This window comes from Carettochelys insculpta, chromosome 13 (assembly GCF_033958435.1).
Source record: "Carettochelys insculpta isolate YL-2023 chromosome 13, ASM3395843v1, whole genome shotgun sequence".
Taxonomy (NCBI): domain Eukaryota; kingdom Metazoa; phylum Chordata; order Testudines; family Carettochelyidae; genus Carettochelys; species Carettochelys insculpta.
Window position 1 is genome coordinate 1,375,928 of NC_134149.1, and position 23,650 is coordinate 1,399,577.

Genomic DNA, 23,650 nt, shown 5'->3' on the forward strand with positions numbered 1-23,650 from the left:
ATAGCTCTATGTATTATATATAAATTACATATACAGATAAATAACGCTTCCTGTTGCACTGTTCAGAGCTGCAAGACCGTGACACATTTGGAGAAATGCCTGCAAGAGCTCCAGTCCAAGCTCATTTCCAATAATCCATTGCTTCAATCGTTCTTTATATAATGTCTTCAGCTGTCTCCTCCCCTCTCTCTTTAGTTAAGTTTTAATAGTAATAAAAAACGACTTGAATGGGATCTCATCTGTCTCTAATGGAGCAATGGGAAGGTCCATGCAGGAATGGCGGGACAGTCACGTGGTAAGTGAGATTGATTCATCCTAACAAAAAAACAGGACTAGAAAACTCAATCTTGCGACGATCTAAAAAAAGGGGCAGGAGGAGTATTCATGTTCCCCCCTTAGAGCACAGGTGAGGGAGGGATTTCAGACATCTGCTCACAAGGAAGTCGGTGGGGAAGTCTTCAGAGTTTCTCAGGGGATGGGACCCAGATGTAGTGCCCAGACTGGTCCTCAATAATCTGTTTGATTTTGTTATATATCTCTTCCAGAGAGTCTCCTTGAACAATGGCTAAAAAAGGGGAAGAAAAAGACAGTCAGTCAGCACTGCACCATACCTGCACAAGCCATGTTAAGGTCCTTTGCCCAGTGCATGAAGCAAAAACAGCCGGGTGGGGGAGAAGAATGGTGGCACAGCTACCCACAAACCTGAGCAAATCCTGTAAGTTTGAGATCTGCACTAGGTGAACAGTAGACAAAACAGGTAAACAAGGACATGAAGAGTTAAGAATACAGAGTACCTCCAAGCAGATTAATTCTAGGGAGAGCTCATGCTGATCTTATGTTGGCACGCTCTTGTCATGTGTACAAAGTATCAGCTAGACTCTCAATAAAGGGGCTAACAATCAACATTTCAGACAATTTCATTAGAAACATATTAAGTACTAGAGCCTATGGGAGCTCAGCATTTGTTACTGCAGCAGGAGCTGCTTGCACTTTCATGAAGAAGGGCTCATTACAGCTTCCAGCAGGCTTGGGGACCTAGTTTAGTTTCTAGCTCCCACAAGAGTTCTTGGTGCTTCTGGAAGAGGATTTGCCAGCCAAGTGCATCTCACTGTATGCCAGTTTCAAATACATGGCATGCATTTTCCTTTTAGCAATATTGTCTTATTTCTCCCCAGCACCCCTGGGGATCACTATCCTTCCCTATTGGTGTTGCCATCACTTAACTGTAGAGGATTGTTTTTGCCCTAATGAGTTGGACTCAACACTTAATGAAACCAGACAGATTTGGCTTTTAAATCTCTTCCCAGAATTCATTTGCTCCTATCCCACATCATTTTGTTGCTTTTTGCTAGATTCCTCACAATTGTCTTTTTTCTGGCTTCCAATGACCCATGTTACACTAGAGCTTTACGGACAGATAGCCCATCTCCACCTCCATGACACACAGCCCAGAATCACAGTGACTTTTCTGGCAGAAATATGACACTGCAAAAAAATCTAATTTGCTCTCATTGCTGCAGGGCTCACCCTCTGCCATTCTTCCTGCCCAGAGTCTCCTTGCCCAGCAAAATCCCATTGTTATTTCCTGCCCTTGTTTCCATCCCCCTCCCAATTTAGCATCATCTGGGAATGTCACCTGTGTGCTGCTCACCCTGTCTATATGATTGCAAACATGCCAAGCCCCAGCTTCTGCTCCTAAAGGGGCACTCTCCCTCCCCTCTTGCGCTTCCAGTTACCAGCATCCTGTTTATGGGTTTTATCCAGTGTTCTGCTCAATGAGACAATCTGCACTTACTTTGCATTTGAAACTGGCCATTTTTAGAAAGTAAAGATACAACATGCCTCACCTATGTTTTCCCCAGCTGTCAGCAACTAGGGGCACTGGGAATTCCTTGGACTTCTCTCTCTCACCTTTGTAAAATGACAATATTCTGGGAAGGATTTTAATCTCCCAGCAACTGAACACGACCTTTTCTGGTGGTCTGGCTGGGCAAGTTCCTAAGGCAGCAGTCAGGCATACAAGATGGCAGCTGGTGGGATCACATCTATCCTTTCAAGGTGGTCATGTGTCGTTTCCAACAGGAGACTTTTATTTTAAAGAAATAATTGTATAGTGCAGCACTTCCACTGTTTTTTTGTAACGCAGAAGGATACCTGCCATGCTAGGGAGCTGACCTGCGGAGGCACAAGTTGCCAGTTACTCCCTTACTGGCTCTTCATCAAATGCTCTCTGTCTTCCTGAGCATTCTGGACAGATTAAAAAGCAATTCAGTCCTCACCTGTCAGGTCATAAATTCATCCTTTACTTTGTAAGTTGACCTTTTTTCTGTCCAGTGCTCCCTGCTCATGTGTTAAAATCCCTGGTCCCATGCACACCTTCAGCAGCGTTGGTAAGTTCTGCTGTATGTGGTATGGCCCCGTTTGTCCTTCCTTGCTGCCTACAGCAATATAAGAACAACTGTGCAACTGCTGCCCTCCTTGGCGCAGGTTTACTATTACCCCAGATATCTGAAGCCACATTCACAGATTCTTCTTCTTTTTTTTTTTTTTTATTTTGTTTTCAAGGGTGGCACAATGTCCCATAAACCTGGACAGCAAGATGGTGCTAACCGGGTCACTCCTGCCCTTCGGGACTCTTACCTGTAAAATACTCTCCAAACTCCTGCTCCAGTTTCATGGCTTTGTCAAAGACCTTATTGGCTTGTTCATATGTCTGTCTCCGATTCATCTCCCTGGCAGGCACGAAAGAGAATAGTTTGAATGGGTTTCTTTTTCAAAAAACAGCAAACCAAAAACCACTGCCCACCACCTATGCTGGGAACCCTCTATGCTTTAGTGAGTGAGTTCTACTGCAGTCTCTACAGACTTCTCTTGTAAGACTCAGGTGTGTTGCCCAAACTTCATATCTGTCTTGCTGCCCTATGCAACACAACAACTCCAGCATCAGCAATTCCTTCCAGAACCACTATCTTTCCACTTCACCCAAAGAACAGAAGTATTCTGGAAAGCCCAGGCAATCACTAGCCTTCTGCTGCAATCACTGTGACCCCAGAGCCTTGTAGGGCAAGTTAGCAGAAGGCACAGAGGATTCCCAGTTTTCCAGAGATTCCATAGGTTGGATATCATTCACAAAAGAGCTGTGCCTGAAATCTGCAGCATGCCAGTAGCCTGCTGGTCACTCTCTGTTAAATGGATGGATGGGTGAGAAACGAGCTGTGAGGTGGCATGTCTCAGACAGGGCTCTTTCAGGCAAAGGGAGCAGCTGTCTGGCCAATATGTACTGCATTAGCCAGTGTAGACCTATTTGCACACTGTGCCAGATGCTGGTTAAGAGATTTCACAAACTCCTGGACAGAAGCGTACAGGAAAAGACAAGCATCAGAAACTGTCCTGCATAGGAATGAGGGCAGTGTGGTGTTCTGATACATCTGGAGGTGCAAATGGGTACCTGAAACCATTCTCTGAGGCAACCTGATAGTGCGATTCATCTCATGAATGTGAGATCACAGACAAGCCTAAAAGGGTTTTGAGTGACTACTGTTCTGTAGGAGAAAAAAGCAGCCACTGACATAAGTACAAGTTCTAGAATGCGCTTTATGATTTTAGTTTACATAAACATTTATTTCCAATATTTCTACCTGCTGTCATTTGAATTGCTACAATTTGTGAAATAAACTTACTGGCTTTCACTATTCACATATGTAAGTGCGATGGTATGAAGTCCACTGCCCCAATATCCAAAGCTGGTCTTAAGACTTTCTCCATTGTTAGAAGTTTAAACTTGGGCTCCTCATTTTTTCAGGATGGACTGCTGGGATATGGAGGGGGAGAGAGAAGTGGGCAGACTGCACTTACAGAAAATAGGAGTATCTCCTAAGCAGCAGAGGCACTTATAATGCCTGTCCCTGATCAGGACAGGCTTGCAGAGGGAAAATCACTTTTAACTCCCAAGCAGCCTGGCCTCCCTGAGCAGAGGAACCAAGAGTAGGGAAAGATTTCATAGATGTTGACTTTTTTTCTTTCTACTTCTTTAAAAAAAGTATTTCACAACTGTTCCAAGAACTATAAACACTACCAAAGAACTAACTATGTATTGAACAACTGATAGCTTCCACACTAAAGAGAACAGGCCTGCAGACTCAGGTCACCCTGAAGGCAACTGAAAAAGACGCTGAGGACTGTTCACCCATGCAGCTCTATACTTTGTGCACAGGACACAAAGGTGTAGGGGCACTGCTACCAAAAATCTCTCTGCACAAGGCACAGGGACACTACTCAAAGTATAGACTGCATGATCCTATGGAAGAAAGGAGTTAGAGAAGCAGAATAAGCACAAAAGTTCTTTTAAAATAGCAGGCAGGCAGATACCCGGTAGGTAAGGTCCCATGGAAAACAAATCTAAGGGGAGAAAGGAGTTGGAGAGATGACAGCTTCTCATGAAGACAGTATTTAAGGCACAACAGCAAGTTATCCTGAAGGGAAGGAAAGAGCAAAAAATAGTAAAAAGTCATTCTGACTCCATCAGGGGCTCTTTAATGAGCTGCCAAACAAAAAATAATCCTACAAATACTAGAAACATGGACAACTTGCTCTGGAAGAGCAGAAAATAGCATAAACACAAAGAGACAAAATCAGAAAGAATAAGGCACGAAATGAGCTACACCTATTAAGAGACATAAAAGGCAGTAAGAGGTTCTTTAACAAACTAGGGGCAGAGAAAGATGAAGTTCTCTAATGGGTAAAAAGAGCGAATGGATGATGTAAAGAGAGCTGAAGTGTTTAATGCCTATTTTGCTGCACTCTTCACTAAAATGGTAAAATTACAAGCAGATACTTAATACAATATTAAAAAGAAGGAGGAACATGAGAAAACAGGAAAAGATCAGGTTAAATATTTACATAAGCTAGCCATATTCAAGTCAGCAGTGTCTGGTGAAATTCAGGCTTGGGAACTTTAGGAACTAGCTGGCAATGATCCATTAGCAATGGAGGACATGTGAGACCCTAGATGACTGGAGAAAGACAAACATAATACCTATCTTTAAAAGGGAGAGGGGACAGGACGCAGGGAACTACTAAATAGTTTATCACCCTATGTTCGATACAGGGAAAAATACTGAATCAAATCAGTTGTAAGCACCAAGACAATAATAGGATTGTATTGTCAAGAACAAATCATGGTGAACTAACCTATTTCCTTTCCTGGCTTAGTGGAGAGGGGAAAATAGCAGAAGTGATACATCTTGTTTTCAGTAAGGCTTTTGACAAAGTCTGTCAGATGACATTAAACAACTAGGGAAATGTGGTATAAATGAAATAGGATGTGAATGTACAATTGGTTAACACACCGCATTCAATGGTTCACTGTCAAACTTACAGGGACATATGCAGTGGAGTCCTGGAAGAGTCAGCCCTGGATTTGGCACTATTCAATATTCTCATTATTGACTCAATTAATGGAGAACAGAGCATGCTCATAAAATCTGCAGATGGCACCAAGCTTGTAGAGGTTGCAATCACTTTGAAGGATTAGAGTTCAAAAGGATCTTTGCAAATTGGAGAAGTGGTCTGAAAACAAAAAAACCTACCAAATGAATAGAATGCACTTTGTTGTGTGTGGTAACATGGAGGTGATGTGCATCACCTTCATACTGGTGCATATAACATTCATGTGGCAGTGGCGTGGCCGGTGGATTCTGAGTGTGGAACTAGACTCAGGCATGAGACAAAGGGTAGGAGTACAATGGCTCTGGCTGGGGTTGTGGCACCTGTCCCCCCTGCCAGGGCAGGTCCAGGCTATGCAACATGGAAGGTGCACCTGTCCCCTGGCAGTGGCAGCTTAGGTTCCATGGCTGGGGGACAGTCACAGAGTTGTCATGATCATGGGGGGAAGGGAGGCACCCCTCTATGCTGGGGCCAGTAGGCAGAGATGGCAATCAGTACACGTATCCCGAGTTCCTGTGTGGGGCTTTTTAGGAAGCTTAGAGGGAACTTAGGTAACATAAATGCTGCAAAGGATCTGGGGGTTGAACCATGAACTGAACAAGAGTCAATGTAATGCAGCTGTGAAAAAGGTGAAAATGTCAAGACTGACCTAGTAGGTAAGCACCTGGTTTACCTGAGCTGGAGGGCTCTGCCCAGCTTTGGGCACAACACTAAGTGTGGACAAATCAGAGACAACGTGTGAGCGCGTATGTCCAGAGGAAAGCAACAAAATGCTAAAAGGCTTAGAAAACCTGACCCGTGAGGAAAAGTTTAAATAAACCTCTTCTTGAGAAAAGATGACTAGTGGGGGTTTCTGCAACAGTCTTCAGCTATGTTAAGGGATATTACAAAGAGGGGGGCGATCAATTAAAAATTGTTCAGGTTAAGAAGTGAGGATTTTAAATTGCTGCAAGGACAATTTCAGCTCATACACACATAACAATGGCCATACTGGGTCAGACCAATGGTTTGTCTAGCCCAGTACCTGGTCTTCTTACTGGTGCCAGATGCTTTAAAAGGGTGATTTACTGAGCAATCCATCCATGTCACCCATTCCCAACTTCTTGGACTCAGACTAGGAACATCCAGAGTAAAGCATGGCATCCCTAACCATGTTGGCTAACAGTCATTGATAAAGCTATCCTCCATGAATTTATCCCATTCTTTTCTGAACTACACAAGCTCTAGTTTTGGCCATCACAACATGCCCTGGCAATGAGCTCCACAAGTTGACTACCATGTGTGAAGAAGTTCTTCCTTATGTTTATTGTAAATGTATGGCTGTTAATTCCATTGGTGATCCTAAGTCCCTGTGTTATATGAAGGGATACATAACACTTTCTCCATGCCATTCACAATTTTATAGACCTCTAAGTCATCTCTTTTCTGAGGTAAACAGTCCCAGTCTTTGAATCTCCCTCACACGGGAGCTGTTTCATAACCCCTCATAATTTGTTGCCCTTTTCTCTGACAAAGTGGGTTTTCACCCACGAAAGCTTATGCTCCAAAATATCTGAAAGTCTAGAAGGTGCCACAGGACTTCTTGTTTTTCCAATGCTAATGTAACTTTTTTCAGATGGGGAAACTAGAACCGCAGGCAGAATTCAAGATGTGAATGTATGATAGATATATACAGTGGTGTTATTAAATTTTCTGTTTTATTATCTATCCCTTTTCTATAGGTTTCTGAGCTTCTGTTCACTTTTTTGACTGCTGCTATATTTTGGGCAGATGTTTTAAGAGAGCTATGCCCACAGACTCCAAGACCTCTTTCTTGAGTGTTAACAGCTAATTTAGACCCCATTGTTTTGAATATATAATTGGGATTATTTTTTCCCCAATGTGCATTACATTGAGTTTAATCACCATTCATTTCACTTGCCTTTTGTTGCCCAGCAGTCACGCAGTTTTGTGAGATCCCTTTGTAGCTCTTTGCAGGCAGCTCTGGACTTTACCGATGCTACAGATTTAGTACATATTGCCACCTCGAGGTTTATACCTTTTTAAATCTCGTTTATGGATATGTTGAAGAGCACTGGTCCCAGTACAAACCCCTGGGAACATCATTAATTACCTCTCTCTATTGTGAAAACTTTCTAATTCATGGGATAGTTAATTTCTGGAACTGGCTCCCAGAGGAGGTTGTGGATTCCCCTCAATGGAGAGTTTTAAGACCAGATTGGACAACCCTGTCTAGGATGCTCTTAGGTTCGTCTGGTCCTGTCTCAGTGCAGGGGACTGGATTAGGTGGCCTCCTGTAGTGCATTCCAGTCTGATGTTTCTGTGATTCTATGACCACAACAGCAGCTGCCTTCCCTCATCCCTTTTCTGAATTGGAAGCAGCAGGAGCCCAGGTGCCTCATCTCCTGCAGCTGATGTGCAGAAAGAGTAGGTGGCAAATATGCACTTACATGAGAGCTTCGATGGATTTTGGCTTGATGAAAATTGCAATAGGGTAAAGTTGTGCTTGTTGCAACCTCTTGATGGCATTGCCAGACACGTCCAGGATGCAGTGCTTCCCCTGGAAGGGCATGAGGGACCAGCGTCATTCAATCACACCTACCTCTGGGCTTTCCCCTTCTGAAAGCAGCCTGGAGCAGGAAGATGAGGGAATATGCCAATCCCAAGATACAAGCCAAGCCCCAGCATGGACAGAACTTCTTGACCAACTTGGGGAGAATGGCACCACCTGGGAGAAAGGACTGGGGCTTCCTTTCAACATTCAGGACATTGTTTACAAACTGGCAGTGGGCTCTGCCATGCTCTGAGCACAGAGCATTGCTGTTCTTCTGCCCACTGCAAAGAACCTTGGCACCAATGCTTGTGAAGATAAAGCAGGCACTGCTGCTGCTAATAGTGGCCTTGGTAGCCCAGTGGCTAAGGAGGCTTGAGTCCTGTAGGATTTCTGCCTAGGGAGGGTGGGCAGATTTGGGGGCAGAGCACCAGGCAGTCTGGGCTGGATTAATGGAACTGTGGGACTAGACCACGTGGCTTGGCAGGAACCCCCGCCTGGTAAGCTCCTGCTCTGCATGCAGTTACGTAGCTACAGCAATGGCTGCAGGTGTGTGGATCAGAAATCGTTTGGGTGAATTGCAGGCTTCCCTGGAGCCACATCGCTGCCTCCAGTATGGATGGGGGATTCCACACTTATACTCACTCTCTCTGCAACTGCCCGAACCGACTGGATACTGGTCCCGTAGAGATTGTCATTGAACTGCCCAGCCTCTATGAACTTGTTGTCCTGAATATCTTTCTCCATCTGTTCTCGGGATACAACAAAGTGATAGTCCTGCCCATCCACCTCGTTCTCACGCCGAGGCCTGGTAGTGTCTGAAAGAGAGGGGGGATTCCTGAGACAGAGCTCACCGCAACTTGCCCTGCAAGTTCCCTCCTCCAAAGCTCAGTCCGCATGGGTGGCAGCCTCATCTCACCTCTCTTCACCCCACCTGCTCGCAAGCCAAACACACTACACCATGCTGGGTCACTAACTCGCAACCCCCAACACACACCAGCATCAACACTTACGTGGCACACAGGAGCCAAACTTGTGGGGGAACTCGGAAATGAGGTCATCGTTGACTCGGTCTTTCATGGGCCCCAGGATTATCACTGGCCTCGTGTAGTGAACTAGAAACAAGAAAAGCCACAACCCTGAGGCTGTCTCTCTAATCCCCAGCATCTTCTCCCACACTTGCCGAAGCCTGGAGCAGGGAATGCCTCTGGTCAGCTCACCACAGCCATTCATGCAGTACTCACACTTGTGGTCTGTGCAAATACCGAAGGCCCTTTTCCTGCAGTGGGGACTAAGTTCAGCAAAGCTCTCAAGTCTATGTACCCCTGGACAGAAATCTCCTGTTCTACAACAAGGGCACCTTTCCCATGCACAGGGAGACAGCTTCCTGGGACTGGTCTGCAGACACAGCCCGTAGCATGCACCAAGATGCTCATAACGAGAAAAATGGTATGGAACACAGTGGTGCCTCTCACCTCTTCTCCTGCATGCCTCCATGCGCACTTCCCTGTGTGTTCTTCCATGTAAACACCTGAGTTACTGCCCCAAGAAACCCCTCTTCCCAAGCCCTTCAACCACAGCTCAGACAGCGGCAGGCGGCTCACCTCCCAGTGGAGAGCATGGTGTGTGCTCCAGGATAGGAATGCGCCTCTTCTCTTCAGGCTTTGCTGCAGATACTTACACTACAGCTGTCTGAAGGATATGGCACGTTATGCACTGACTGAGGAACTAGCAAACTGGCAGCTGGTGAGTGAACAGCTCCTTAAGTTTGTTCAGAGGAAGCACCCACAGTATGCTAGGTGCCCTCTCGGGCTCTGAGCCCAGGCACCTAACCTCATGCAGGTGCAGCACAGGTGGGGAATGTATCAGACAGTGGGCGCGGCCTGTGATGAAGGCAGGTGCTTGGTACAAAGGGCGCAAGGATCTGGAGGAGCAGAGCAGAGGAGGCTGGTCTGGCCAGGGCACAGAGCATTATGGGTTTAGCAGTGGCAGTTTTACAGGCAGATTTTCAAGCGTTTGCCACTGACCAGCAAGGCATTTCATGACCGGGCTAGGGGCCCCTCCTGATTAGATGCCTCACAACACACTGCTTTCCCAGTGTCCCTGAGCAGCATCTCCTGTCCTTCCCCATGTCTCTGAGGCTAGATGCAGGGGGTGGCTGGAGATGCCAGGTTTGGCTAAGACAGAGATACCACTGGTACCAGCCTGTACACAGCTACCATTAAAGCGCTGCTGCATTTGAGTGTTGCTGCCCTTGGGCCAGTAGGGTCTGGCAGCACTGCCAGTGGGGTGAGGGGAACGGAAGAATAGAAAGGGCAGCTGCCCTGGGACCCAGGGATTTCAAAAGGGCCCAGGACTCCCAGCCACTGCTCCTGCCAAAATGGAGTCCAGGAGCCCCAGGCCCTTCAAATTACTGCTGGAACTCCAGGGCACCTGACTGCTGCCACAGCACCTATGAAGTGCAAGGGCTGGCTGGAGGCGCCTGGCCCCAGCTCTTTCAGAGACCCAGAGCTGCCATCCCCCTTCTTCCCCAACCCACACACCTGGCAAAGGACCCAATCTACTGGTAAGTCCTGGCAATTACTTTCACCCTGGATTAAGAAGTGCCAATGCACAAGTCAAGACAACCATGCAATAGAGACTCAAGACCACTGCACACTCCAGACCCCATCCCATACTTACTTTCTTGCCGCGTCACTGGTTCATATGACAGGATAGTGTCTTCTTGTCCTTCTGGAATAGAGCCAGGGAAAGAGGTGAGTGTTTGCAGGGGCCTCTCCCGCCTCAGCCGTTTGCTACTGGAAAGCAGTGTGGAAGAGCAAGCCACCAGGAGCTGCCCCACACAGAAGCACCCTAAAGGCCTCTGGGTTTCCTACATGGCTGGATGGGTAACCCCAGGGGACAGCAATGTGCACAGGAGAGTCCCAGCCTGGAGTGCTACCCGTGACCATGAGTGCCTCAGGGCAGCATTCCCATTCTGACTGTCCCAGGAAGAGCCACCAGTAAACGAGTGTGCCATTCCCACCAGGCTGCCCTGCAACTTACCCAAAGGCCACTCTGCGTCTGGCAGACAGGGCTTCCTGTGACTTGGTCAGACGCTCACTTCAGGGCTAAGGATTCTGGATGCTTGTCCCGAACACTAGAGGAGGCTCTTTGCAGGCTAAAGCCAAAGCCCTCCTCTTCCCAGGGCTGCTCCCAGCCCAGACAAGTAACCAGGCCACTGCTTGCTTTGAGGAGCCCATTCCAGGCACAGCTCCGCTCCTTGGAACCAGGGCTGGACATGATTGGGAACAGCCACACCTCTCCAGCTCAGAGCCAGGCAGGGCAAACTCAGCTTTTCATCCTTTCTGACTAGCTCTGTAGAATCCATCCCTCTCTGTGTGGGGAGACCATAAAAACCAGCCTCTATCCCCTCCATGTGGACCCCTGCTCTGGGTCGCTGGCACCAATTTCTTTTCCTGTGCTGGCTGCTGCCTATTTGCCATCTTCCACCTATGCAGACTGAAGCCTTATGGGGGAAAAAGGTGCCAGGGGACACTGCCCACATTACACACACTGCTTTGTTTGTGCCATGGCCTTTCCGAGCTGCCAGTGGGCACCAGTGTGTGTTTGGTTCAGAGCATCTTGGTAGGGTGAATCAGAACACAGCAGGGCAACATTAATTTCTAGCTGGAAGCGCAAGTCACAGAAGGGGAGAGAAACCTCAGACGGAAGGTGCATTATCACTGCAACAGAAGCTGCTAGTGTCCCCTGCAGGGCTTGTGCTGTAAGTGTTTGCAGCACAAGCTTTACAAGACCTATCAGTGCTGCCCCGGGACTGGAAGGAAGGACACATGAGCCATGTGGCACCCAAAAGCCAGAGCACGTTGGGGCACAATCCTCTTCTGCAACAGGTCAAAGGGGGAACACTCATGGCAGGATCAAGCATCATCTAGAGCATGCTCAACAGTGGCTGTCTAACTCCCTCTAAATAACCTCCCGTGATGGAAATTCCACAGCCTCCCAGGGCAGTTTATTCCAGTGCATAACCAGCCTAATCATCAAGAATTGTTTACTAATGTCCAACCTAAACCTCCTTGCTGCAGTTTAAGCCCATTGCTTCTTGTCCTGTCATGAGATAATAAGGAGAGTAATTTTTCATCCTCCTTGTAGAAGCCTTTTATGTACTTGAAAGTTGTCTGCTCTCAGTATCCTCTTTTCTAGACTAAACAAACCCAGTTCTTTCAATCTTCCTTCCTTATGTTCTCTAGACCTTTAATCATTTTTGTTGCTCTTCTCTGGACCTTCTCCATTTTGTCCACATCTTTCCTGAAATGTGGTGCCCAGAACTTGACATAGTATTCCAGCTGAGGCCTAACTGGGGGGAGGGAGGGTCGAATAGAAGTACTCTTCATTTCTTACTTATTACATGTAATAAAGTACTAGTAAGCGTACTAGTACTGCTCGGACATCCCAGAATGAGGTTTGCCTTTTTGCAACACAGTGCTACACTGTTGGCTTGTATTTAACTTGTGGTCCACTATGGTGCCCAGGCCTCTTTCCGCACTACTCCTTCCTAGAGAGTTATTTCCCATTTTGTATGTGTGCAGCTGACTGCTCCTTTCTCTGGGGAGTACTTTCCATTTGCCTTTATTGAATATTTAGGGATATTGCTACCTGGCCCTGGCAAAGAAGCTCCCATCCCTTTGAGGGAGCTGGCCACCGCATCTCTAGGACCTTCTGTTCAAGTGGCCAAGGGAAGCATCGGCCTCCGAACAGGAAACACCATGAAGACAACAGAGGAATGAAAATACTTTGTACACACATACACAGAGGTGAGAGACAGCAGGATAGAAAGACACTTACTGGAACTGCTCTCGCTGTCACTGGTGTTTGATGTCACGCCCTCTGCAAACCAACAAGAGAAAGACGCCAATTCAGAACACATGCAGCCAGGAACTCACACAGGGCACGTGGGGAAAGACAGACGGCCACCAAAAGCTAGTGGCCAGACGACACAGGTAGAGGGCATGGACAAGTGCAACCCTGGACCCCCACAGCCGATCCCCGCCTGCTGCTCAAGTGAGAGTCATCTTAGAGAGTCACCCCCATCTCCAGGGTCTTCACTCAAAACTGGCATTGCCAGGTGTATGGCACCACCGCAGAAGGTTGACCTCATGGTACCAGTCAGTAGCTTCCACAGGGATGTCTAACTGCATTGGGGCACCCTGGAAAGTGTGAAAAGGGGAGGGTGTGAAGGCCAGAGGCAGGCCTTTCTCTGTAGCCAGTGGGCATGCAGCCCAGCTAGCTGTGAGCATCTTTCCCCAGGCAAATTGCACAATGATGGGAAGCCCTGGGTTTCTCAGCCTGAACAGCTCTGTCCTGGCATTAGCAATGGCCTTCCCAGGTATTACACCAGGCCTCAGCCTGCATCATTTCCAAGAGCAGGGAACTGCCCCTCCTCCCCACAAGGGATACAGCATAATCCTGACACAATGGCAGGGCCCATTGCCAGCAGTCAGGCTGGTGTGTGAGTCCTGATGGGCTAGGTGTCGAGCAGGGAGCAGGGATGAAGGAGGGAAGCTGCTGTCGCACAGCTACACCAGCACTAAGCCTAAAGCAGAGTGCAGTCTGACAAGGGAGAGGAAGGGTGCGACTCACAGAGACAGGACATTGACAAGACTGAAATAAGTTCGAGGCCTTGCTTGTTTAGGCCATTTCCAATGCTGCGGCCCCTACGCACACACCAGGTCACTCACTCGGCCTGCACTCCCCCCAGCAGCGTGCCTGGGCTGTGCTGATCCGTTTGGTGTGGTGAGCCATGGTACTGCTTACAAAAGCTGGCCTCTAACTGGAAGCTGCCAGGACTGTCTCCCCCCGTGGAGCCAGCACTGGCACAGGGAACAGACAGGCAGCACAAAGACGCAGCTCCCGGCTTAGTGGAGTGCCAGCAGCCCAGGTCCCTTGTGCCTGACTGCGTGCCAGCAGCAGTCTGCAGTACAGCCATGACGCACACTCATCTGGGGTAGCAGTAAACCAGTGAGCCAGCTGGATCCACACGCCACCAAGAGGCAGACGGCTCCAGCTGCATGCCAAGAGGAAACCGTGCAGCCCCGTGCTCCAGAGGAAGGGGCACAGTCAGGACAGAATTCCCTAGCACCGAGTGAGGCAGTCCTAACTCACCATGTGAGCAGGCACAAGGGGCTGCTCTCCCTGTCCCTGGGAGATGCAGCCCTCACAGATGCCCATACCCCTCCACAGCCTCAGAAGAGCAAAGCCCTGAGAATGACTAGTGCCATACATCAAGAGCAGCATTAACTCCCACTGCCTGGATCCCAGCCGCCCCCAGGAACATCGCCAGACATGCCAGAAACGGAGAGCAAACAATGTGCATTTAAACAAGACTTACTCAGGTTCTTTGCTCCATAATAATCGTCACTTAACCCAGGGAAGTCCTGATTTCATAGACCGCAGGAAGTGGCAGAGAGCCAGAGGGGGGGAGTAAGAGAGAGAGGGGAGAGGGAGAAGACAGAGCCAGGTGAACATTAGTGACAGGAGTGCTGAACAGCTGAGAGCTGCAATTGCAAGTGAGGTTACAAAATTAAGTTGCATCTTTCTGGGGCAGGCAACTCTTCCATCCTTTGCACTGCTGAACTGAGCACCACCTCTCACCAAGCCATCTCAGGGCCTCCAACCAGCCCCAACAGGGCATAGGGCACCTCTGCCAAATGTACAGGCCAGAGACCAACGGTGCACGTGGGCAGACTCCTCAGGCTACCCACTTGTTTAATGCACCCTGGGAAGGTGCTCGCTGAGACAGGGTTACCTCCAGGGAGCAGGCTACACAGTCAGTCCCAAGTGAGCCGCTCCAGTCCCAGAGGTGAGGTTGGCAAGCTGAGGGGAGGCCTTCCCAAGAACATGCCTTACGCAGCTTTGTGATGGCCCAGCGAAGGCCACACACGTTGCATCTCCCACTCGAGGGGTCTGAGGGATTCTCGGCTCTGGAGCCCTCTGCCCACACCCACGTCCTCGTGCAGTCCCAGGTTGAGCAAGCGACAGCCATTCAGATGGCACAAGAGGGCTGAGGAGCACTTCAAGCCCCTTGGCAGGTCTTTGCTTCAGCTCCTCCAACCCAACATTCCCATATGCAGGGAGCACTCTGCTCCCTTAACCAGCACTACAGAAGCAGATACTGTACAGCCAAGTGCTGTGAAGCATTTCAAGGGCGAGAGACTGGCTGCAAGTTTCTACCTATAACAGGAACTAGACAGGGAATGGGTCCCACTTCAGTCTCCCTTATCCCGATGGCATGGGCACATGCTAGCTTGGTGCTTGCTGAGAATGGGCCCTCAACCAGCCTTCATAGCACACAGTGGCAGAGAGCAAATCCCCCGTGGTCACAAAGTCAATTATGTCCAATTGCATGATGCCACCCTCTACAAGCAAACCAAACTCCCCCCGTCCCCCCCCCACGACGACCCCAAACCACAAACCCTTCTGGGCGGGAAAGCAAAAAAACCAAAGCCCACCCCCAGGGACCCTCCCAGACATGGCTCCCATGCCCTCCCCAGCAGCCTACGACCACTGCTCACAGACGTGGTGTACTGGGAGTGGCCCACTCTGAGCAGAGAGGACATGGAGATTTCACAACTGTCAGGCAGAGAGGAAGCTTAGAGAGGGGCCTCCCTGCTCAGGAGGGTTTGTGTGTTCAGTTGTTCAGTGCATCTTGGCACTGTCCTGCCTTAGTTATGACACCTGCAACCACACATATACAGATGCCTCTAGCAAATGCACTGGGTAGCCAAACCACCAGCCTACATCAGAGGCTCTGAAGCATGCAGATGCACACACAGCTTTTGTTGGCTGAAGTCAGGGCAGGCAGGAACAAGAAGCCGACTGCACTCACCCAGAAGCAGAGAGCTCAGCAGATAGGGTACTGAACTCTTGTGAAAATCTGGCCTCTTTCTCCATACACACAGCAAGGGCAGTCTGTGCCAGCAGACTGAGCTGCCACACAGGCTTGGTGCTGGCCCTGAGCTGCAGGATGGCGATCATTCTGAGCAGTGCCCCAAGCCATGCTGCTGTAAGAGCAGGGGGTCCCAGACTACTCAGTGTGGGACATGGGAATACAGCAGCACAGCCTGGCCTGCCTCCTCCCCTACCTGTGAGGGCCACTGCTGCCTACATGGACAATGCCAACAGAGCATCCAATGCATTACTGAGAACAGATCACAGTTAGCAAGTGCAAACAGTGAAAAGGCAGTGCCTGGCAAGCAGCCCTGCCCCACAGATGGAGGGTGCGAACACCTCCCTCAATTGCTCACTGGCTGGAACTCTGACCCTCAGCAAACCCTCCTGCAGGCATGCTTCGGGGAAGGTTTGCACGTTGAGCCCTTCAGCTCTCAGAGGCCCACACACCTCTGAAGCGCTTTGCTAGGCTGGCCTGCCCAGCCTCTTTGCTCGCAGATGCTCTATGGTTTTCACCACACTGACGTTTTAAAAAATGGTCAGTTTAGCTTTTATGCTGGAGAGAATGTGCTGTGGGGGGAGAGGGCAGCCTCTGACAGTGCTGGTCTCTCTGCCCACCTCCACTCAACACAAGGAGTGGAAGGGAGGCTCAGTGCCATGAGCCTGGATCACAGCCACACACCATGAGAGCATGACCTTAGGGTTTGTCTTTTGGTGCTGCCCAGCCCCATGTGGGAAGCGGGATGGGTGAGAAGCCACAAACAGATGCAACAGACCTGTTCCCTCAGAGCTTCTGGCAAGTACAGTGCAATGAGGTGTTAGCCTGGGGGGATCATGCCTGGCCACCCTGTGGGAAAGGGAGCAGTTTCCCCAAGAGCCGAACACCCCAGACGCTGCACTGTCTGCACACAGCTGGAATTCCTCCACGTGAGCCAAGCACAGGAAATGCTCTGCAGGCAAAGCAATTCACCCACAGAGGTGCCTCTGGAGAGATGGTCAGTAAGAAAACACGGCTGGACTCTCTATGCCTAATGGGTTCACGTAGATGAGCACTGCCAGGCTCTCAGCATGGACAGCAAGGCTGTTTCCCAATGCATGGATTGGGACAAGTGACTCACACCTGCCCATTTACACAACTGGACATGAGTCTCTCCTCTCAGAACAAGGTGAGGGACTATGGAACTGAGAGAAAGGCAGATTCCCTTCAGGGACAATAGGGGAAGACAGAGGGTGCCCCCGGAGGTGTGCATGAGAAGGCAATGCCCACCCCCCCCAGGCAGAGCAGGGGAATGCAAAGCGCCTGGCACGTCAGGGAGAACAGAAGACGACAGAACAGAAGTTTGGTCTTGTGCTGAGAAGTTGCAAAAGGATGAAAACAGCATATAACTGTGTGGGCCAGGCAGGTCTCCATCACCCGAGGCTGGACAGAATCCTGGGCCAGGGCCAGAGGCAGCTAGACTGGCAGCAGCTAGGAGAGGGAGTTTTGCTGACAGGGGACAGGTGGGAGTTGGGCAGGAGTAAAGGGTTGAGGCAAGGAGAGAACAGTGAGACCTCCTCTCTACAGGCCTGTGCTGACTTCTCGCAGGGGCAGGGATGCTCTACTCCCTGATTTCCACAATTTAGCACTGGAAAGTCAGCCAAGGCTGCAGTGGCCAGAGCCCAGCCTGAGCGCGGCTGGCTCTGGAATCGGCACAGCTTTGGATGAAGGCACAGCAGGAATCAACTTCCACCACAGCAAGGCAGCACTGCAGCAGAGTCTCCTGATGCTGGGAAGCCATTCCAGGCTTTGGCGCTCAGTGTGGGTGGCAAGCCAGGGGACACTCTGGGAGGCACAGCCAGAGCTTCGGAAGCAGTCTCATGGGGACACACGGGTCCCACAGCCAATCCCAACCTGCCTCTGCCTGCTTGCCGAGACACTTCCTATCAAGGAGGCTCCCAGAACACTTCTCAAAAGACAGAGGAGTGCCATCTGGCCCAATGCAAGGGGATTCCCAGCGGTTTTGAATGTAGGTTCTTTGGCAAGGGAAACATGCTCAGCCCAGCCCAGAGGAAGCAGGCGCTGGGGTTTGGGTGGGGATTGCACACTTTGCCCTCTCTGGCCAGCTGCTACTTACGTTCCTGTCCGCTGCTCTCCTGGGCCAGGTTCTCTTTGCTCTTGTAAAATGGAAACTTTCGGGAGAGGCGGAAACTCTTTTTACGTTTCGTTTTGATCAACTGTGAAGAACATGGAGATGGAAGGCAGGGAGGACAGAAAAAAACAATGGCATTTAAACGCATGCACGAAAAATTAAAATGAAGAGACAATGAGGATCTGTGGCAGGGCAATCACCCTCAAAAGAAATCATGGAGATTACATGGAAGCTACAATGCAGGAGAGAAATTAGGTGTAGAGAAAAAATGTTGTAGGGATGTTGGAAGGTCAACTACCCAATCCGCTTTCCACAGGAGTCAGGCCATGTCTCTAAGCAGCCCCTTCCCTGTCTCATGTGTTGGTTATTAATCAGTCAGGCTCTAAACTCCAGCCCCTGTCTTAGGAAAGTCATATGCACCTGTGTGAGAAGATGAGGTCAGCTCCAACCAGCCAGTGGGTTTTGTGATGCACCTTTTGCTCATGAGCAATCTAGGGCTCGACCAACAGCCTACAGGGTCACACACAGCATCACAGGGAGGTTCCGCTACAAGCTCGAGTGTCTGTCTGGGTCTCCAGGCACCACCCCAGGCTGCCAGCTCCACAGATCTACCGCCCCAACCCACACAGCCAGAGAGAGGACCCGCTGTGCAAGCTGAACAGATGTACAAGCAGCAGCCCAGCCACACACAGCTGGAGTCCACCTGGTCACAACACCTCTCCACTCAGGAACACTCTAGTAATCATCCCAAGGTTGGCCTTGCACACTCCTCAGCCCCTCTAGCTACTGCCTCAGGCCAGCCCTCTGCGCCCAGCTCTGGCACTTACCCGGGTGGACTCAATCATCCCAGGCCGGGCGTGGAACTTCACCGTTTTCAATCGTGCTCGCTCCTTCTTTTCCACCCTGATGAAAGTCACAAGAGAGAAAGCCCCAGTTTGGGCGTGCAGCTTGCTGCCCTGCTCCTCTGTGGCCCAGGCCTGGAGAGCTGGGTCAGTGGACAGCAATGGGCAGAGGAATAAAGCACCCAATGGCACACAAAGCAACACACAGGGAGCTGAGCAGGCTAACTGCAAGCCTCGGAGGTGGTTCTGGGCTATCAAGTAGCTCCTACAGTGAACAGCAATTTGATCAGGCAGCTTGTCATGAGTCTAAGCAGCACCAGGAACCATTTGGGGGAAGGGAGCTGGTGGGGAGCAGTGTTCCCTGTAAGGTGAGCACTTGGGTGGCTGCCCAGGTGACTGGTAGAGCACCCCCAGCCGGCAGCCTGTGTTTCACAGCCACACATTCCTGGGAGCACATAACATTTACTCTGTATATGAATGGAAAAAATCAGAGGGAACACTGGTGGGAGCCCAGTTCTTGCTAAGCTGATCAACTGAACTGCATGTCCAACAAGAAGATCCCCTCAGGGAAGAGAGGGACTGGGGCTGCCCCCCCGCAGGGACTCTGGAGGAGAGAGAGAGAACAGTTGACTGACAGGCACACGCGCGGTGCACACAACAGAACAGATAACCTCGGAAAGGGGTTAGGGTGCAGACAAAGAAAACGTTTCCCCTCCCACCAGCAAGTCCTGGAAACTAGCAAAGGGGTTTGTGCGGGGCACAATCCTCCTGCATGCGCATGTGGCTTGGGGACTAAGCTCCATTAGAGAAACTGATCTCTGCCCAAGCCTTCATGCCACTGCACTGGAAAGCTGCCAAAAGACGTTCTCAGTCTGTGAAGACTCAGGCCCTCCTCTCCTTGCGCAGGCAGCTCTGGGTCTGCCCATGAAGCTTGGGCACTGCCCCTGAAGCAAGCAGAGCCCACATGCAGGCACCTGCCCATCCCAGCCACACTGCCTGGTGACAGGAGAGCAAACCTTGCTCCCATCTCATCCACCAATCTTGTTTCCATGCAAAACCCACAGAAACCACAAGCAGAGCTGGTGGTTAGCTGGTTCCTTCTCTCTCTGGGCTCTGCGGTTTCACACTGGATAGGCCCAGGCTTACAGGCAGACCCTTGGTGGTACACAAGGCACAGGCTGCATGGTTCTAGCATCAGGGCCTGGAGCTCCTTGGAGCACGTAGAGCTTGGGACTCCCCAAGCTCAGTTCTCAACCATGGCAGAGGCATACTATCACCTGGCTGAAGAGGTCCAAGTGCTCCTCTCCTTTCGTCATCTGCTCTTCAGGGGATTCGCAATCCATGTCTGCATTGAGGCCCTAACAAGCCATGCTTCCCATACCCCCGACTCTGAAGGTGCACAGGTCCACAGGGGACCAGTCAGAGCATCCTCCTGGCAGCTGCCACTGGGGGTGTCACACCTACAAACATGGTGGGAGTGGCTGGCATCATCACTGCCAATGGCTTCTAGCAGATGGACCAATGTCACATAGGCACACAGTCCCTGTGCTTGGCCAGGCCCACTGTGAAGAATGGGGAGAAGGGAACATAGCTGCTGCAGGTACACTCACCTCTTTTTGCTAGGGATGACCCCAATCTGCTCACTTTCTCCATGGGGGGTCACTAGTCTTGCTTGCCACCACTCATCATCTGAGGCATTGATAACATGCAGAATGTCCCCATAGGAGAAGCTGAGCCCCTGGCTTGGCAGGCAGCTGTCCCGGGTCCTGTCGTAGTCAAAGAGGGCTCTGCAAAGGAAGAGAAGAAGTGAGACCTCCCCTGCTGACACTCCAGGCCACTCCAGCGGCAGGTGTGCAATAGATTCAAACGGTTGGAAGAGACCTCAGAAGGCCATCAAGTCCACCCCTGCTCAAAGCAGGACCAGTCAGTGGCTACTGGACAGCAGGTGGGTTAGACCAGTCCTCATTCCACAACCTGCTGGGGTGGGGCTGGAAGCCCCAAGAGAGCCTGACCACAGTATTAATGGTAGGAAAACACTACGTGGATGGAAGCCAGCAGACTCTGGCAACACTGCGCATGGGCAATGATAAACAAAAGTCTCATGAGCCGAACACAGAACCCTGATGGCCCACTACCAGCATCAGTAGGTCCACCTACTCTCTGTAGATGGGATAGGAGAGGGTTGAGGTGGCCTAAGTCTAGTAATCAGCACAGGGAGGAAAGCAGAAGCACTCTGTCCTTATTTGCCCCTTGTATGAGACTCAGGCATCGCTACACCCAACAATCTGCACCCACGTAGGCTGCAAAAGTCATATGAGACCTGTTTTCCAAGCCAGGCTGGTGCATTGATTATCTAGCAAAGAGGATAGAAGACGTGCCTGAAGAACGTGTTAACCTCTCCGCCGTAGGCAGGGTTCGGAAGAGTTGCTAGAGCTGTGATTAAATCCCTTGTAGAGGATGAGGACAGCTATACAAACAGGCCAGGCCATTCTCACAATGTACCCTGATGTTTTACATGTGTGCATTTTATTTCAAAGACTGTGTGAATTATTCATGTGTTTCAGTATTGATCTTCCTTCCCTTAGTACAGTAAAACCCCAAGATATGTGCAACTCAAGCGCATGCGTCTCAGGTTAAGGCAACTGCCGCCCCTGACAAGAGCAGGGAAAAACACTCCTGTCAGGGACGGCAGCTGAGAATCAAACTGCCACCAGGCTCTGGTTCCCCTCCTCTTGCAGAAGCCTGGACACTAACCAGCACCAGCGCTGTTCAGTTTCCGGTCTCCTGTGAGTGTGGGAAGCTGGAGCCTGGCTTGCAGCTCTCTGCAGCTCACAGAAGACAGACAACCTGGCTCCCAACCCCTTGCTGCTCAAGGGAGAAAGGAAACCGACCAGTACGGCAGCACTTGCCAGTTTCCTGGTTCCCCAAGTTATGCGAAAATTCAAGTTACGTGGGGTTGCCAAGAATAGAACCTCCACATAAGTCAGGGGTCTACTGTAATGCCCTTCCATAATTAAAGGTCTCCTGTGCTAACAGCTTAAGGTATTCCCTTTACAAAGCAGGAGCTCACTCAATATTTGCTGGCAGTGACAAAACAGAATGCAAAGACTGATTGGATTGTTTCCATCAAAGGGAAAGACCTGCACTTCCATGCGAGTTCTGAGGGGAGCAAATACAGGGTTCACACTGAAAAAGTAAGCCAGAGCCCATGCCCATGAAGCTGCTCCTGTGTGTCTCCACATATGGCTCCAATCTCCAAACCAGCGCGACCTGCTTCTTTCACACTGATGCACTCTGCAAACACAGGGCCTGCAAGGGATATGCCACAGACAGTGGCACATTTGTCCTCACTCGAGCTAGAGAAAAGTTCTGCCAACTGTCATTATAAGAGGACCCTCATGATCACTGTAAGATGCAACTAGCCCCTAACTTCCTGTGATCAGGCAGGGTCCAACATACACACAAATCATCTCCCCCTGCTAGTTTCTATTCTGTAGGTCTGAAGCAGAGCTGGACTCTGGTAGCTCCCTGTCTCCTGCTTCCCCTCAGGCTGGCGCACTCCTCTCCAAGAGCCATTCAGCCTTCTCTCAGGTAGCTATCACCCTTGGCTGAGCTAGCAGAACGAAACAAACCAGCAGTCACGTAGTACTTTAAAGACTAACAACTCTCCATCCACACAGAGGCTCATAGCCCGACAGCCTACACCACACTCTAACTGTCCTAGTCAGAGCGCCATTCACTGCCCACCTCAGTTGGGTTACCTGGGCACTAGCTTCCCAGGCTGATTAGCCATGTAGTGTTTGGGGATACAGCCAAGAGACAGTTGCAGTGTTAAGTCAGGGTAACAAAATGGCTTAAGTGATTTTCTCCAACCTTTTCTCTCCTTTACCATCTGAATGATTGGACAGCAGTGGGGGTTAAAACCAGAGCTTTTAAGAGCAGCTTTAAAACAGGTGGGGAGGGAGATCAGCCAAGGGCTGCAGAGACGTGCAAAACAGCAGCAAGCACCCCCCCACTTCACTGATATGACTGGTGACAAAGAAGCAGGAGTAAAAATAAAAAGCTCCACTCACCTAACTACCCCCACACTCCAGGCCCATGGGGCGAGGGGGTGGGAATGGGACAACAATGACAGAACAAAGCTCAGGGCTTCCCTCAAGTTGGACTGATTCTTCTGGAGCCTTGGGATAGATTTTGTGGGCCCACCCCCAGGCTCTGGGTGGGGCCAAAAGTGAGGGGTGCAGGGTGTGGTAGGTGGCTGCTGGGAAGTGAGACTGTGGGGATAGGGGGTAGGGTGCAGGAGCGGGCAGGGGTTAGGGGCTGGACAGGAGGTAGGGTGCAGGGAGCAGGCTGGGAGTTGTGGTGGGAGGGGTACAGGGCAGGTGCTTACCTGCGCAGTTGCTGGGGTGCCCAAGCCTTGCCCCCCATTGGCTGCAATTCCAGTCAATGGGAGCAGTGGGGGGAAGCCTCCCGGTGAGGCATTTCCTGTGCTGCCATTCACCCAGTCAGAGAGAAGTGCAGCAGTGCTCAGAGCCACTTCCCCGCCTCCCCCCAACCGGGCAGACCCTCCACCCAGACCTGGTGCTAACATGCCTGGATCCAGCCAGTAGGCAGTAGGCTCCTCACCCTTGCTTTAAATCAATGACAGCAGCAATTTGAGATCAGTGGTTTGAGCACTGGCCGGCTAAACCCAGGGTTGTGAGTTCAATTCTTGAGGGGGCCATTCAGGGATCTGG

The 23,650-nt window shown here is 50.4% G+C and overlaps 1 protein-coding gene across 5 annotated transcripts in view; it reads right to left on the minus strand.

The window, feature by feature from the left end:
* Positions 1-200: 200 nt before the first annotated feature.
* Positions 201-23,650, minus strand: part of DLG3 (discs large MAGUK scaffold protein 3) — a 181,051-nt gene continuing 157,601 nt past the window's right edge. For 3 of the 5 annotated variants that reach the window (XM_075008114.1, XM_075008118.1, XM_075008119.1), the window contains 10 exons: positions 20,525-20,701; positions 18,900-18,975; positions 18,058-18,157; positions 12,842-12,883; positions 10,679-10,729; positions 9,010-9,111; positions 8,642-8,814; positions 7,896-8,005; positions 2,641-2,732; positions 201-565 (listed from right to left, as the gene is read on the minus strand). In XM_075008114.1, coding sequence (XP_074864215.1) covers positions 459-565; positions 2,641-2,732; positions 7,896-8,005; positions 8,642-8,814; positions 9,010-9,111; positions 10,679-10,729; positions 12,842-12,883; positions 18,058-18,157; positions 18,900-18,975; positions 20,525-20,701 — 1,030 coding nt within the window. In that variant the 3' untranslated portion in view covers positions 201-458. Of the gene's footprint in view, positions 566-2,640; positions 2,733-7,895; positions 8,006-8,641; positions 8,815-9,009; positions 9,112-10,678; positions 10,730-12,841; positions 12,884-14,384; positions 14,431-18,057; positions 18,158-18,899; positions 18,976-20,524; positions 20,702-23,650 lie in introns of all 5 variants that reach the window. The other 2 variants (XM_075008117.1, XM_075008115.1) reach the window with 2 other exon arrangements.